Source organism: Siphateles boraxobius, unplaced genomic scaffold, assembly GCF_051911475.1.
Source record: "Siphateles boraxobius isolate OS27281-9 unplaced genomic scaffold, OSU_SipBor_1 61, whole genome shotgun sequence".
Taxonomy (NCBI): domain Eukaryota; kingdom Metazoa; phylum Chordata; class Actinopteri; order Cypriniformes; family Leuciscidae; genus Siphateles; species Siphateles boraxobius.
Window position 1 is genome coordinate 13,623,253 of NW_027509188.1, and position 17,665 is coordinate 13,640,917.

General features: G+C 43.9%; 1 protein-coding gene across 6 annotated transcripts in view; it reads right to left on the reverse strand.

Annotated features, from left to right (window-relative positions):
• The window catches only part of LOC143718294 (uncharacterized), a 62,048-nt gene that overhangs the window by 33,704 nt on the left and 10,679 nt on the right, over positions 1-17,665 (reverse strand). For all 6 annotated transcript variants that reach the window (XM_077209345.1, XM_077209347.1, XM_077209343.1 and 3 more), the window contains one exon: positions 12,155-12,258. In XM_077209345.1, coding sequence (XP_077065460.1) covers positions 12,155-12,176 — 22 coding nt within the window. In that variant the 5' untranslated portion in view covers positions 12,177-12,258. The remainder of the gene's footprint in view (positions 1-12,154; positions 12,259-17,665) is intronic.

Genomic DNA, 17,665 nt, shown 5'->3' on the forward strand with positions numbered 1-17,665 from the left:
GCCTGCAGGGTACGGTGAGCGCGGTCCAAAATGGGCTCCTTGTCCAGTTGAAAAGCATCCTTGAGCAGAGTAGATACAGCCGACATAATGGAAGAGTTGGTTGAGTCTTCAGGCACGCCAATGATCCGTATATTGCTGCGACACGATATGCCCTAGAGATCTTCACATTTATTGTCCACTCTTAACAGCTCAGCAGACAGGTGTTCCACTTTAGACTGTCGCGAAGTAATGTTATCACTGGAGGAGGAGAGCAAAGTTTCCATTTCAACTACAGTGCTCTCCAGGGCGCTCACTTTAGCCTGAATGTTTGCAATACTACAAGTCAATTCAAATTTAACTGCCTGAAGCTCCGTCTTGATAGACGTAAGATTTTCGCTTAGGGCAGCCTGCAGCTCGGTTTTGAAAATAGCCGCCATCTCCTTGCGAAGTGAAGAGAGCAGTTCCTCCTTGAAATCGGGTGAAATAGAAGGCATTGCAGCACCGTCGCAGGGAGAGAAGGAATCACTACCAGGCGAGGATGTAACGTGCGCAGCAGGCCGCTGAAGCGCCGCTGATGTAGCACTGACCAGTTTTGGGTTTAGCAGGCATTTTGGTCGGCAATAGTCAAAGATGAAGTGTTAAATAGAACTAACACTAAGAAAAATATCACGAAAATGTGCCAATGAACTTAATTTTGAAGCTAATTGCAGGAGCTCCGAAGTTGCGTCCTACTCCATAGATCAGAGGGTGGCGATGCCAATAATGCATCTAAAAGCTGTCAATCAACTCTCAGACAGCAGAAGAAGATACACATTGTCTCACACCAGAGCGTGTGAGCGGAGTGGTGACATTTCCTCCAGAGCGGAGAGCACATTTCTGAAGATTACGCACTGCTCGCTCAGAACACCCGCCGCACGTGCTGGTTAGAAAATATGTGAAATAAGGGTTGCCCGTGCACGACTAAAGTTTTTTTTCTAGTCGACTAGTAGTAGTTCATTTAAGCCATTTGTTTAATCACATATTTATATTGATTTAATTACTTAAATATATATGGGAGAGAATGCTAAACCATAATGAGCGTTTTCATTATATAGCCTATTGCCTATTCTCAACGGACACATAAAGCTTGTCACAAAGAACCGGCAAAAGTAATTATTATGCATGAAACATTTGAATTGTTTATTAATAAACTTGTGTTTTCTGTGTCAGTGTCAGTGTCGGCTACAAAGATAAAGTTGACCATGCAGACTTGCCATCTTCGCAGAAGTGAGAGAAAATATAGAGAGAGAAATGCACATTTCATACGAATTAGCCTAAATAAGCAGAGAGTAGCCCATTTCTTGTCGTTTTTAATTGTTTTGTTTAAAAGTAGACATTTCAAGCTGTCTATATATATATATATATATATATATATATATTAGCCTACTTCTCAGGTCTGTGAGGCAAGTATCTTAAAGGGGTGGTAAAACACGATTTAACTTTTCTAACTTTAGCTAGTGTGAAATGTTGCTGTTTGAGCATAAACAACATCTGCAAAGTTACAATGCTCAAAGTTCAAAGCAAAGGAAGATATTTGCTTTTAAAGAAAAGGACTACAACAAACGGCTGGTAGGGACTACACGTCATTCCTCCCGGGTTTAGTGACATCAGCAACCCTAAAATGTACATAAACCCCGTCCCCGGGACACACAGTCCATGTTGAGAAGAGGAAAAGTTGTTGTATAAGAGTACATTTGTGAGTCAGCTCAAACTTTAGCAACCTTTTTTTTTACATGCAATAAAAAGTCACTCTGTGTGCGTCTCAAAACAGTTCCTATACGAGCGATTTATAGATTATTATGACAGAATATGCTAGTTGAAGATAGTTAACTCCACATCAGCAACATAAATTCATCAACTAACCCTTCAGAGGCGTCCTGTTGCATTCTACATGTTGTCTACATGGGTCTCTCCATCTTTGTCTGACTCTTTTTTAACATTTAAGGCAGAACAGTTTCTGTCATTTTAGTGTGTCTGCGTGAGGTAATCGCAGCTGCTAACACACAAGAGCTCTTGAAACCCCGCCCTCTGCAGCAGCTCATTTGCATTTTAAGGGCCAGGCACAAAACGGTGCGTTTTCGCAAACCCTCAAAAATTTACAACTTTAACATGCTATATAAAAATATCTGTGGGGTGTTTTGTGCTAAAACTTCACACACACACTCTGGGGACATCAGAGATTTATTTTACATCTTGTGAAAAGGGCATTTTACCACCTCTTTAATATGCTGAGTTTCGGTTGATTTATGAGGCGCGCTCCAGTTCATGCGCTGGCGCGTCCTAAATATATTCTTTACTATATTTGCTTCATATTTATTAATCCAGGCAATTTGTTGATGAAACATTGATTAAAATAAAGATACAATTTAAACAAAATGAAATTCACTTTAACGAAAGGTTTCTACAAAACAAAACTTAATAAGTGGTCAAAATCATCATCTTACTCATGCTGCTCACTTTTCATATAATCGACATAGATTAAATAAAAAATAACATTATATTCTTAAACATAAATAAGAAACGTATGTTTAAGTTTTTGATAAATTTATATTTAAGCGTCACACCGCTCCGCTGTATAGGTGTGTAGCCTATACATGCATGTGTGCATGCAGGGGTGGGGTGCGATTTTCGAATAATAATCAAATATTACCAGGCGATCTTTGAATATTATTTTAGCTTGGAATGCCCATCCCTAGTGCCTACACCGTCCCTTCTCATTAGGTCGGAACCCGAAATGCTGCCAAACTGCAGAAGTCGTGTTCTTCTTCGAGACCAGGTCACTCAGGTCACTCTCTCTCTCTCTCTCTCTCTCTCTTTCTCCTCCACACTGTCACGTGATGACAACCACACATAAGCATTTTTAGGCATTAAATAAATTATATTTAATCCTCGTCTTCTATATAAGTGCATTGCATTTTTTTTATATACTTTTTTTAAATAACGGTATTGAAACTGATACCATTGCTATTTTAAGATCCCGCAGTATACAGTAGGTGGACAACCAGAATGCCTATTACTGCCGCGGCAACTACCGCGGCAAATCCACCGCGGCAAAAATAAACCAGTCGCATTTCAATGTCGTTCGCGAAATGACCACCAGGTGGCGCAAAGGGACATTTAGCGAAAGCAAAACGTAATTATGTAAAAGTAGCCTACATTTTAAATAGAATATAGCAAACTTTTAGAGCAGAACATTTTATGAATCAAAAGTTAAAATAAGCCTATCTCGCAGTCAGTGAAAATAAATTGGGTGCAATCAATGACTCTAAACTATTGAGGAATGAGAAGATTGAAGAGCGCTTCTCTCGCATGCACGCACACTGACTGCTGAACAACCCAACTTCTGGGCATTTCTCAGTGAGAAAAGTTGTGGTCGAGTGGTAGAACTTAGGTTTCAATCATTTTGATGACACTGTTTCAAATCCTGAATAAACATGGTATTTATAAAATTACCATGCATTTCCATTTTACACTAAGGAACAAATCTCATCCAACCGATTGACTGAATTAACGTCTTCAAAAGCAGTTCTGTTAAAAAAATAGAAAATAAAACTTCATGGGGTTCCATGTAGAGATGCGCGGATTGTCTATTATTTCATCCGCAACCGCATCACAAAACTCATCATCCATCCGCACAAACGTTTTTGACCAATTTTCCTGCCCGCCATCCGCTGGTACAAGGCGCTGCTGATGACAGCCGCGAGACTAGAAACTGCCCGCCACCTGCCCGAATTTAATTAAAATATTTTTTTCCGTCACGTCATCCGCCCGATCCGCGGTTTATCCGCGGAGTCCGCGGCTATAACCGCCAACCGCGCATCTCTAGTTCCATGCAGAAAGAATTTTTAAAAACGTAAGCAAGGTGCGATTTGCCGCAGTGGCGCAGATAGGATTTTTTAACTGGGGGGGACCAAGCTGTCAGCAAATGATTTAAACTAAATTCGTTATTTTGCGTAATTTGGGCTTTAACTAGTGCTCAAGTAGTTACTTTGCGTAATTTGGGCTAATGATTTGCACTAAAAAGCCATTGGGGGATTCTTATTTGAAATCATGGATAAACAACAATGAACAAAGGTAAACAAAGGCCTACCTGATCACCACTAGCAATGCATGATCATACTCTTATTTGACTAGTATGTGTCACAGTGTCTGGTTTGTGTTTCCCCGGGTGTCACTAGAGATCCTCGTTTTCACGGTGTCCTTCACATTGACTACAATTCCCAGCATTCTGTCTGTCACTTATCACTGTTCATTACACTCAGCTGTTCCCTGTAATCATTGTCCCAGCTGTTCATTGTTAGTCTTGTTAGATCTGTGTGTATATATTCCATGTCTGTGTCAGTATGTGTTACGGAGTCGTTGTTATTCGTCACTACACTTTTGGTCTGTGTTCTAACCTGTTTCTTGTTTTGTTTCTTGTGTTTGGATTGCTAAAATGGACTTTGAACCCTGCCTGGATGACTATGAATTGGATTGCCCTAATAATAAATATGCTGCATTTGGATCTACCTGTTTTCCCGTGTGTTCCCGTGACAGAACGACTCCGTCCACAAATAGATCCAGCAGTATGGACTTTTGTGGATCTTCCCCAAATGCCGAGAAGGAGAGGAGGCAGCAGAGGGGGAATTCGCGGGTTGAAGAGATTCCCCCCCGTATGAACATTCATCAATGTTTTGCTTTATGGGCCCAACTGACTGAGGAAGCCGCAGCGGCTAAGGCTTCAGCGAAATCTTCCATCAGAAGTGGTGAGTCGTTTCTGGGGACTCGTCTGGCGAAGTTCTCCAGAACTCGGGGAGGTTGCAGGGGAGGAGGTGGTCGACAAGTTCCACGACACCGTCCTCCGCCTGGCGATTTTTCTGATCCGGAGCCGCCGGACTGGCCCAGCATAAGATCCTCGCCGCTGGTTCCGCCCAGCACAGGATCCTCGCTGCGGGCTCCGTCCAGCACAAGATTCTCGCCGCTGGTTCCGCCCAGCACTAGATCTTCGTCGCTGGTTCCGCCCAGCACAGGATCTTGGCCGCTGGTTTTGTCCAGCCCCGAGCCCTCACCGCTGGCGCCGTCCAGCCTCGAGCTCTCACCACTGGCGCCGTCCAGCCCAGCGCCCTCTCGCACTCATGGACGGAGGAGGAGGAAGAGACACAGTCCATCTGCCCAGCCAGAGACCGCTCCATCTGCCCAGTCAGAGACTGTTCACGTTCCGTCTGCCCAGTCAGAGACTGTTCACGTTCCGTCTGCCCAGTCAGAGACTGTTCACGCTCCGTCTGCCCAGTCAAAGACTGTTCACGCTCCGTCTGCCCAGTCAGAGACTGTTCACGTCCCGTCCGCCCAGTCAGAGACTATTCAGGTCACATCTGCCCAGACAGAGACGGCTCACGCCACGTCTGCCCAGTCAAAGACAGATCGGGAGATGCCCATTCGCGTGGCCGGAGGGGCACTGATCGGCTATTTAGAGCGTCTAGCTCGGATCCTGGAGACGCCCTTCAGACCTTTAGTGTCTGCTGTTCCAGAGCCGGAGCCAGTGTCTGCTGTACCTGCTGTACCTGCTGTAGCCAGCATCTTTTCCTGAACCAGTGTTTGTTTCTGTGTTTGTGTCTGTTCTTGTGGCTGTTTCAGTTTTGGTGTCTGTTCCTGAGCCGGTGTCTGTTCCAGAGCCGGAGCCAGTGTCTGTTCCCGAGCCGGAGCCAGTGTCTGTTCCCGAGCCGGAGCCAGTGTCTGTTCCCGAGCCGGAGCCAGTGTCTGTTCCCGAGCCGGAGCCAGTGTCTGTTCCCGAGCCGGAGCCAGTGTCTGTTCCCGAGCCGGAGCCAGTGTCTGTTCCCGAGCCGGAGGCAGTGTCTGTTCCCGAGCCGGAGCCAGTGTCTGTTCCCGAGCCGGAGCCAGTGTCTGTTCCCGAGCCGGAGCCAGTGTCTGTTCCCGAGCCGGAGCCAGTGTCTGTTCCCGAGCCGGAGCCAGTGTCTGTTCCCGAGCCGGAGCCAGTGTCTGTTCCCGAGCCGGAGCCAGTGTCTGTTCCCGAGCCGGAGCCAGTGTCTGTTCCCGAGCCGGAGCCAGTGTCTGTTCCCGAGCCGGAGCCAGTGTCTGTTCCCGAGCCGGAGCCAGTGTCTGTTCCCGAGCCGGAGCCAGTGTCTGTTCCCGAGCCGGAGCCAGTGTCTGTTCCCGAGCCGGAGCCAGTGTCTGTTCCCGAGCCGGAGCCAGTGTCTGTTCCCGAGCCGGAGCCAGTGTCTGTTCCCGAGCCGGAGCCAGTGTCTGTTCCCGAGCCGGAGCCAGTGTCTGTTCCCGAGCCGGAGCCAGTGTCTGTTCCCGAGCCGGAGCCAGTGTCTGTTCCCGAGCCGGAGCCAGTGTCTGTTCCCGAGCCGGAGCCAGTGTCTGTTCCCGAGCCGGAGCCAGTGTCTGTTCCCGAGCCGGAGCCAGTGTCTGTTCCCGAGCCGGAGCCAGTGTCTGTTCCCGAGCCGGAGCCAGTGTCTGTTCCCGAGCCGGAGCCAGTGTCTGTTCCCGAGCCGGAGCCAGTGTCTGTTCCCGAGCCGGAGCCAGTGTCTGTTCCCGAGCCGGAGCCAGTGTCTGTTCCCGAGCCGGAGCCAGTGTCTGTTCCCGAGCCGGAGCCAGTGTCTGTTCCTGAGCCGGAGCCAGTGTCTGTTCCTGAGCCGGAGCCAGTGTCTGTTCCTTTTCCTGAGCCGTGGTCGCCTGAGTGGTCGTCTTCGCCGCCATGGCCGCCCGAGGGGTCGTCACCGCCCTGGCCGCCCGAGGGGTCTTCACCGCCCTGGCCGCCCGAGGGGTCTTCACCGCCCTGGCCGCCCGAGGGGTCTTCACCGCCCTGGCCGCCCGAGGGGTCGTCACCGCCCTGGCCGCCCGAGGGGTCGTCACCGCCCTGGCCGCCCGAGGGGTCTTCACCGCCCTGGCCGCCCGAGGGGTCTTCACCGCCCTGGCCGCCCGAGGGGTCTTCACCGCCCTGGCCGCCCGAGGGGTCTTCACCGCCCTGGCCGCCCGAGGGGTCGTCACCGCCCTGGCCGCCCGAGGGGTCGTCACCGCCCTGGCCGCCCGAGGGGTCTTCACCGCCCTGGCCGCCCGAGGGGTCTTCACCGCCCTGGCCGCCCGATGGGTCGTCTGCTTCGCCCTGGACGCCCGATGGGTCGTCTGCTTCGCCCTGGACGCCCGATGGACTGTCTGCTTCGCCCTGGCCGCCCGATGGACTGTCTGCTTCGCCCTGGCCGCCCGGTGGACTGTCTGCTTCGCCCTGGACGCCCGATGGACAGTCTGCTTCGCCCTGGACGCCCGATGGGTCGTCTGCTTCGCCCTGGACGCCCGATGGGTCGTCTGCTTCGCCCTGGCCGCCCGATGGACTCTCTGTTTTGCCCTGGGCCCCGGTTAAACCATCACTCCCTGTTTCGGTTACCTTCCATGGACTTGGCCCACCATCCCTCCCCCTGATCCTCCACCATTCCACCTCCCTCCTGAACCCTTGTGTTTTGTTGTCGTGGAGCGTCTGGTAGCCGCTCCGTAGAGGGGGGGTTATGTCACAGTGTCTGGTTTGTGTTTCCCTGGGTGTCACTAGAGATCCTCGTTTTCACGGTGTCCTTCACATTGACTACAATTCCCAGCATTCTGTCTGTCACTTATCACTGTTCATTACACTCAGCTGTTCCCTGTAATCATTGTCCCAGCTGTTCATTGTTAGTCTTGTTAGATCTGTGTGTATATATTCCATGTCTGTGTCAGTATGTGTTACGGAGTCGTTGTTATTCGTCACTACACTTCTGGTCTGTGTTCTAACCTGTTTCTTGTTTTGTTTCTTGTGTTTGGATTGCTAAAATGGACTTTGAACCCTGCCTGGATGACTATGAATTGGATTGCCCTAATAATAAATATGCTGCATTTGGATCTACCTGTTTTCCCGTGTGTTCCCGTGACAGAATGCCAATCACCCACCAAAACTTCATGTCTTCAGCAAAGTATGTTTTGTGGCTGCCCTCCTGCAGATCCTCACTTGCCTTACTAGTGCAGAGGTCTTCAATCCTGCTCCTGGAGGGCCACTGTCCTGCAGAGTTTAGTTCCAACCCTAATCAAACACACCTGAAACACACAGCTCATCAAGCTCTTCAGAATCGCTTGAATATACAAAGGCAGGTGTGCTGAAGCAGGTTGGAACTAAACTGTGGCCCTCAAGGAGCAGGATTGAAGACCTCTGGACTAGGGCCTGCCTTACTGTCATCAGAAATCGCCTGCAGGCCAGGAGGACAACATTTTAAATCTTATAATTTCAGTTAACCCTCTATACCTCTATAGAATTTCACAACAATGTGAAATACAACATATTCCTGAGAATTAATGGCTAAAACTACTATTTCAAAAATGTCTAAGAATAACTCAATTTTAAATTTAAGTGTTAATTACAAGTTTGTTGCAATTTATAGATTAGAAATATCTTTCAAATGATGTATGACAAATTAAGAAATGTTTTTCATAGCCCATAATTTAAGAATCTATATCCTCCGTTGCTCCAGTCCATACAATGGAAAAAACATGATTTCCTGCTATAAGAGGATGTCAAAAGTTTATGTAGGCCTTTATTTGTTGTTTGCATAAACCTTGCACCACACAAATTTACTTATTATGATTATTTTTATAGTGGCTTACACGACAGTGAACATACCTCAGTCAATTTATACAGTACAATGGGTTAAATGATAAGATAAAACATTATTTCCTGACGACGATAAATTGTTTGTTTTATCCAACCATTCTTTTTGTGTTCATTCATTATTTGTCTCTGTCCACTCACCTAAATGCATAGTTATGGTCTCCACATTTTGCTGTGTTTAATAAGTGCAAAAGCCTTCTTGCCATTATTGTCAGACTAGCTATTCCCCTTAACAAATCTAATCTGCCACATCTGGGAAAGTCAACAGGCATAGGATACTTACATTGTTTGTTTTTGAAAAAATGAGGTGATTGTTTTTTGTCTCTTCATTGCCTTTATGTGGCATTTATACAGTCGATTTTTTTCAGTTCAGAAAATCACCGACTCAGCTCAGTCATAGATTGTATATGATCACTATGGTTACCGGCCCGCCCCTACAGGCACGATTGAGGCAGCTACCAGCTCCTCATAGGACCCCGGCGACGTCACTCAGGAGTCGTAGCACACACACAGAAGAGAGAGTGTAAACGTCGGTGGCATGATGGCATCGTGTGTTTGTTGACAACAGAACAGCGTGATGTGAGAACGTGGGTACAAACAAAGTAATGGTGACCGGTGTAGATTATTATTGTGTGTCAGTCCGCGTCTGCCCCGACCCGATTCTGAAGCAGCGGCGGGCCGGGACACTACTTTGGCTAATGTACTTGGCGAAAACACTGGTTAATCCTCTGTTTTACCGATTTTTGTCACCTTTCGTAGGGATAGTGAGGGCGGGGGACGGATCGGGTCACTATGAATCTGGGGGGGTCATGTCCCCCCCGTCCCTAGTGCCATCTGCGCCCCTGATTTTCCGGTGGGGGATTTCCCCCCTCCACAGTAATCAATGCTATAATTAGCCTAAATAGACCATGTCAAATATATATATTTTTTTTAAATATGCAACACGCACGTTTAAACAACAAACAATAAAATCTGAACCACCGCTTCTGCTCCTCTATTGAGAGATAACATGCAGCGTGTTTCAGTTACGATCCTGGTTCCAGTGGCCTTAATACATTCATTCGCGGCTGTTTAAAGGGTGCGTTATTTAAAAGCGTTTTGAGGTGGTTTTGAACGAAATATTGAAGTTTATAATTAAGCATTTTGACACACCACGCCGAGTGCGTATTCTAAAATCGGGTTTTATTCTGGCATTGAATTAGAGTTCGACAAACGCGGCGGCGCGTTCACTTATTTTTCTCATAACAGCTCAAATAAAATCATCTTTTAAAACTGTAAAAGATCTGCTTTTTTCATGTAAAGTAGGCCAACACTCACAATAGGCTAACGACAAAACGTTTTCTTGCTCATGTGAGCGAACACACACTGGAGAAACAAACGTTTGGGCATTTCTCAGTGAGTTAAGACATGGCCGAGTGGTAGAACTTACGGTTCGAACATTAAGATGACACGGGTTCAAAGCCCGATGGACTACTGTAGTTACATTTTATATTTAGGCTATTAATGCAGAGAGGTTTGTCTAGTTCTAAAACTCTGTTACACCATTTAGTTTTTTGCTTATATTTATCAAATAAAATTACCATGCATTTCCATTTTACACTAAGGAACAAATAGTAGCCTATCCAACAGAATGACTTTACATCTGTATAATAATACCAATCGTAATTTCAAAAGCAGTTCTGTAAAAATAAAAAATTAAAATAATAATAATAGCCTAATAATAATATATATTTATATATAAAGCCTATAGAGTTTGTAAGGTTGTAAGTAAAGTGCGATTTGCCAGGGGAGACGGGGATTTCCTTCTGGTCTAAACATCCCCGCTTCTGCTGAATTATTTTAATCCCCACACCCTTCCCTTCACAGTAATCAATGCTATAGGCTACTTCAGCAATAGACCATACATATATAAAATAAAGATAGCCTATGCAACAGGCACGTTTAAACGACACACAATAAAACCAAAACCAGCGTTTCAGTTGTTCAATAGTTCCAGTGGCCTTAATGCATGCACGGCTTTTCAAAATGTCACAAAGCGTTTTGAGATTATTTTGAATGAAATATTGAAGTTTATAATTAAGTGTTTTGGCACACCACACTATGCATTGTTCTAAAGTCGGGTTTTATTCTGGCATGTTGAATTAGTGTTCGACAAGCGCGGCGGCAAGCGTTCATGTGGATTTATTTTTCTCATAACAGCTAAAATAACTTAATAGGCTCCTCCGTGATTTTTTGGTCATACAGATAAGAGTAGAGTAGCCTACATCGTTCAAAACTGTAAACTTTTATTCATATTAGGCTAACGACAAAAGTTTATCTGTCGTCTCTGTCTCCGGGAACTGCGCGTCACAAAAATGAACCGAAAGCCATTTGCCTCAGCTCAGTCACGATAAGAAACGGCTATGTCTAAAGCCTTTAAATTTCTAAATATTTAATAAAAGTTATCTGATTATGTAATCCATATGAAAATGAGAGGTACCAGTTTAGCCATCATGTAAGCGCTTCCCAATCAGAAAATGACAAGGGTGAAAATCTCGCTCTAACTAAATGTAGGCTAAATCGCCCTGAATTAAAATGTAAGAACAGATCAAATAATCTATTTATCCAAATGTTGTGATATTCTTTCATTTAAGTTCATAATTATTCTATAAATGTTATTTAGTTTACAGCAGTACCACGTCCACGAAGCACCATGGTTCAAGATTTAGGCTATTTGAATAATAATAATAATAATAAAAAATTCACAAACAAAACTTAATAAAGTGGTCAAAATCATGTTGACCCATCTTATGATCCTATCTTACTCATGCTGTTCACTTTTCATATAATCGACATAGATTAAATAAAAAATAACATTATATTATGTAAACATAAATATGGAATATAATTTTTGTAACTAAGACATGTTGGAAAAGGTGTTCATCTTTTATTTCCAATGTGAAAATAATAATGTATTCTCCTTAAAATGATGAATTCAATGCGCATGTATCTGAGAATATTCCTAAATAAGGAAATCTATTCAGTGATTGGTTCATGCCAAATTACTGCTTGATGAAAAGGGTTGTATTTGTTTGTATTTAAGCGGTTTACCACTATACCGCGGGAATATCTTGCTTTTCAACTGCGGTTAGAAAAAATCCATACCGCCCCAGCCCTACATGTTATTAGTATATATACAGATGAAACTCGAAACATAGAATAGAATATTGTGCAAAAGTTATAATTTTGATTATTATGGATTACAGATTATGAAAACCACAAATTCAAAATAATCAGAAAATTAGAATATTACATGAAATGAAAAAAAAAGGATTTTAAATACAGAAATGTCGGCCCTCTGAAAAGTATAATCATGCATATGTATATAGTTATATATACTACATATATTTGTTTCACCTTTTAATTTGAATTACTGAAATACATGAACTTTTGCACGATATTCAAATTTTTAGATTTTCACCAGTAGTTTCTTTTTTAAACAGAAGTCTTGCTGTGTGTATATCTCACCTCTGCTCTCTCTGCTGGACATGATGATATTCAATTTCTCATCCGTCTCTTTCTTTAGTCTTCAGTTGATCGTCTTCTCTGACTCCTGAGGTCTGCTCCTTTTCCTTTGGGAGATTAAATTGATTTATTTTAGTAACAGCTTTCAGATGAAAAAATGTCATTTTAGAATGCATAAATACATTGGCGTTATTTTGACCCTCTTTCTTTTTTTAAATAAATTGAAAATAAATAAATATAAATCACACTACAGAGAGTAAAACACAACAGAACAGAACCACAAATGACTTAAGGCTGGAATACATTTCACAAGTTTTGCCCTGATTTACTGACGTGTTTGGCATGTCAAAAATGTTACATTCAGCTGTTGCAAATTCCTTGACATTCCTTGAAAATCAAGCTAATTTTTTTTTTACCAGGAAAGGAGTGGTTCTGATGCACAAAGTTTTTTTTATTGTCTCTTATAACACAAATGTTTTATTTAAACCCATGCAAATGCAAATTGAGTTGTAAATAATAATGAAAAATCAGAGTTTAAATGTGTTGTGCCATTATTCTCCCTTCAACTTTCCACATATTCATGTAAATGTTGCTCTTAGCAGTGTGTGCGGTGTCGGGACGTTTGCTAACAGTTCTATTCTATAGGGGTACCTAAGTAGAAGAACGAAAAATAATTTTGTCGTGAATATATCGGTGCTTTACAGTCTTGATAAGTCAATTTAATTGATACAAGTTGATTCTTATTTCTATATTTGAGTCCAAGTTCAAACACTATAAACGCTCCATTATTAACGGTCTGTAACAGATCTGGAAACAGATAGTGATCGGATTCACTGATCTCTTCTCTTACAGATATCACCATGAAACTTTACCAGTTGATTAGTCGCATGAATTGGAGAAAAAAATGTATTGCAAGTTTTCTGTAATTGTATGTTTAAATATGCTAATCAGGCTATATCTGATTAAATATGTACTAATTTGCATAGATTTTGAAGTGACGAATCTGATCATTGAAAACAACAAGGTTCAAAATTATTTTTGCATTTTGTTGTTATATTCAATGAAAAGACATTACCTGAGGGGATTATTAATATCTCCTTTTGTTACACTGTAAATCAGAAAATACTGACAATAACCTTAAATTTATTTCTGCTCTATTTTCAGACATTAAATGTCATATAAGTCAGGCCAAGAATGATATATCAACAAATCCCTCAGAATAGTTAGGAATAGGACTTTAAAGTTTGGTGTATGTAGGTGCTACAGAAGTGGAAAATCGTCACTAGGAGTGTGAGAAAAAACTCATTTTGCCGTCTCCATACACCTTGCCCTGCCGGCGCCGCCCAAACTCCCGGCCCTGCCTGCATTGCCCAAGCTCCTTGCCCTGCCGGCACTACCCATTCCACCAATCAAGGCCGAACCTGTTCACGTCACGTCTGCCGATCCAGAGACCAGAAGGGTTTCCCCCCCCCCGGCCGCCTGAGGGGTCTTCTCCGCCCTGGCCGCCCGAAGGGTCTTCACCGCCCTGGCCGCCCGAGGTGTCTTCACCGCCCTGGCCGCCTGAAGGGTCTTCACCGCCCTGGCCGCCCGAAGGTTCTTCACCGCCCTGGCCGCTCGAAGGGTCTTCACCGCCCTGGCCGCCCGAAGGGTCTTCACCGCCCTGGCTGCCCGAGGTGTCTTCACCGCCCTGGCCGCCTGAAGGGTCTTCACCGCCCTGGCCGCCCGAAGGGTCTTCACCGCCCTGGCCGCCCGATGGGTCGTCTGCTTCGCCCTGGCCGCCCGATTGGTCGTCTGGCTTCGCCCTGGCCGCCAGATGGACTTTCTGTTTCGCCCTGGCCGCCCGATGAACTGTCTTCTACGCCCTGGCCGCCCGATGGACTGTCTCCGCCCTTGGCGCCCGATGGAATCTCCGTTTCGCCCTGGCCGCCGGCTAAGCTGTCACCCCTTGTTCCTGTTCCCCTTCATGGACCTGGCCCACCATCCCTCCCCCTGATCCTCCACCGTTCCACCTCCCTCCTGGACTCTTGTTTTGTTTTGTGTGGTTTCTTGGAGCGTCTGTTAGCCGCTCCGTAGAGGGGGGAATAGTGTCTGGTTGTTCCCTGGGTTAAACACTAGAGGTCCTCAGTTTTCACGGTGTTTATGCATTCTCACTACAATTCCCATGATCCTGTCGGTTACTGATTGTTCATTGCCTTACAGCTGTTTCTCGTCACCTTGTTAGCACTTGTGTATATATACCCTGTCTGTTTCAGTGTTTGTCACGGAGAACTTGTATAATGTCCCCACACTTCCGTTGTTATTTCAAGCATGTTTCTAGTGTTTATCTTTTATGTTTTTGGATTGCCTTTTTGGATTTTGACCTTTGCCTGGACATGTTGTGAGTACGGATTACCCTTTAATAAAACACTGCTTTTGGATCTCTAATTCCCTGTGGGTGCTTTTCGTGACATATATAGTGTCTAAAGTATAGTATATATGTGATGTATGTATATAATATCAGAGCGCGTCACGTGACAAATCTGAGGTTTTGGATTGCTGTTCGATTGCTGTTCCTGATCCTGATCGATTGCTCCTGTCTGCCTAGCTGCCTTCTGTGTTTTGTTTGCTTCGAGGCTGTAAGCTCCGTCTAAGCCTCGTATTAGCTTTGTATTTCTTTCTGTTTTGAACCATCATTTACTACCATTTCTAGTTGTTTATACTACTAAATACAGCTTAGACAACATCTCAGATTAACCTGACACCGCTAGCTTCCGTTATTGTTAGAACAACACGCTAGTAACTCGCTAGCCTGTTAACGCGCCACCCGTGCGCTCAGTTATTTATTTATTTTTCTCTCGCGCGCCCGCGCCTCTGAGTTCATAAAAAGCCCAGGTGAGTAAGAATCAGTCAACAAACACGGTGAGTAATGTCTTGTCCTGTTATTGTCACCTGCTCTTCATGTTACATGTATAGCATAGCCTTCCCCGTCGGCAATATAGGGTTTATATGTGATAAATGCAAGGAAACAGTCAGGCTGACGGAGAAGATTTCAGAATTAGAAACACGCATCCAAACTTTAATTGAGGATAGTAAGTGTGCTAGAGCTTTAGATTCTACTTTGGATGCGCCTAGCATAGTGAACTCTTTACATGATTCGGTTCCGGCTGAATTATTGCCTGTGCAGCCAGGCAGATGGGTGACAGTGAGGGATCGCTCGAGTCGCGGATCAAAAAACCACTCTTCCGTTCCGATTACCACAACAAATCGATTTGCCCCACTCAGTGAAAAACCCACTGAGAATTCTGTTGATTGTGCCCTGGTAATTGGCGATTCTATTACACGGAACGTGAAAATAGGGACACCAGCCAACATAGTCACATGTTTGCCGGGAGCCAGAGCGCCTGACATCAAAGCAAATTTAAAAGTGCTGGCTAATGCTAATCGTAAATTCTCTAAGATTGTTATTCACGTCGGCACTAATGATGTTCGACTCCGCCAGTCGGAGATCACCAAAATTAATATTAAAGAGGTGTTTGAACTCGCAAGTACGATGTCAGGCAATGTAATTTGCTCTGGCCCCCTTCCTGTTCGAAGGAGTGATGAGATAGTTAGCAGATTGTCATCACTCAATGGCTGGCTGTCTAAGTGGTGTCCGCAAAATAATATAGAATTCATAGACAATTGGAAAAAATTATGGGGCAAACCTTACCTGTTGCAAAGAGATGGTATTCATCCCTCCTGGGATGGTGCTGCTCTTCTCTCTAGTAATTTGGCTCATAGTCTTAGAGACAAAACATGACAATCTGGGGCTCAGGTCAGGAAGCAGACAAACTGGCTAAACCGACCGTCTGCTAGCGGCCTCGCGTCACCAAGGTCAGATAAATCCCATCACATAGAGGCTCTTTCACCTAGATATCATCATATAGAGACTGTGTCTGTTCCCCGAATTTGGAAATCCAAAAAACGTCCAAACCGATCTAAGGTTAAAAATGTAATTGATATTCAACAAATAAAAAATAGTTATAATACAGATGAGCAAACGATAAAGCTTGGGTTGCTGAATATTCGATCCCTTACTTCAAAAGCACTCATAGTTAATGATATGATTTCAGATTATAACCTAGATGTGCTGTGTATGACAGAAACCTGGCTAAAACCAGACGATTACATTACTTTAAATGAGTCCACCCCCCATGATTACTGTTATAAACATGAACCTCGCCTGAAAGGCAAAGGGGGAGGTGTTGCTGTAATTTATAGTAATATTTTCAAAACCACTAAAAAATCTAGTTTAAAATATATTTCTTTTGAAGTGTTTGTGCTTAATTTAAAAATATATAATGTAAACGATAAATCAAGTTTGAGAATTCTGCTGGCAACTATATACAGGCCACCAGGGAAGCATAAAGATTTTATCAAAGAATTTGCTGACTTTCTATCAGAATTAGTATTGACTGCAGATAAAGTCCTAATTGTTGGTGATTTTAATATACATGAAGATAATGGAAAAGATGCAATGGGATTGGCATTTAAAGACATTCTTAACTCTATTGGAGTTAGACAACGCGTGTCAGGACCTACTCATTGTCGTAATCATACTCTAGATCTAATATTATCACATGGAATCAATTTTGATGCTGTTGAAATTCTGCAGTAGATCGACGACATCTCAGATCATTATCTAGTCTCATGTAAATTACATTTAGCCAAGGCTGCAAAGCCAACTCCGTGTTACAAGTATGTTAGACCTATTACTTCTGCCACTAAAGATTGCTTTATCAATAATCTTCCTAATCAGTTTCATCGTCTCAGCCTCCCAGATAGCTTAGAAGAACTTGATATTGCAACAGAAACTTTTAACTCTCTCCTTTCCAGCACTTTAGATACAGTTGCTCCGTTGCGCTTAAAGAAGATTAAAGAAAATAGTCCAACGCCGTGGTACAACGAGCACACCCGGGCCCTTAAGAGAGCAGCCAGAAAAATGGAGCGCAACTGGAAGAAAACAAAACTAGAGGTATTTCGGATTTCATGGAAGGAGAGCTCGATTGCATACAGAGAGGCTTTAAAAGCTGCTATATCTGCTTATTTTTCAACCCTATTAGAAGAAAATAAACATAATCCAAGGTATTTATTTGAAAAAGTGGCTACACTAACGAAAAAGAAAGCTTCAAGCCCAGTTTCCAAGAAACACAGCAGTAATGACTTTATGAACTTCTTCACTTATAAGATTGATAATATCAGGGACAAAATTATAACTATGCAACCGTCTACTACAGCATCGCATCAGGGAGTGCATTATAGTCTCCCCGAGGTAAAATTTGATTCATTTGTTGCCATAGGAGAGGAAGAATTTTGCAAACTCGTTAATTCATCTAAATCGACAACATGTATGTTAAACCCTATACCGACTAAACTACTGAAAGAGATGCTTCCAGAAGTCATAGATCCTCTTCTTAACATCATTAATTCATCTTTGTCTCTAGGATACATACCAAAAACCTTTAAGCTGGCTATGATTAAACCGCTTGTTAAAAA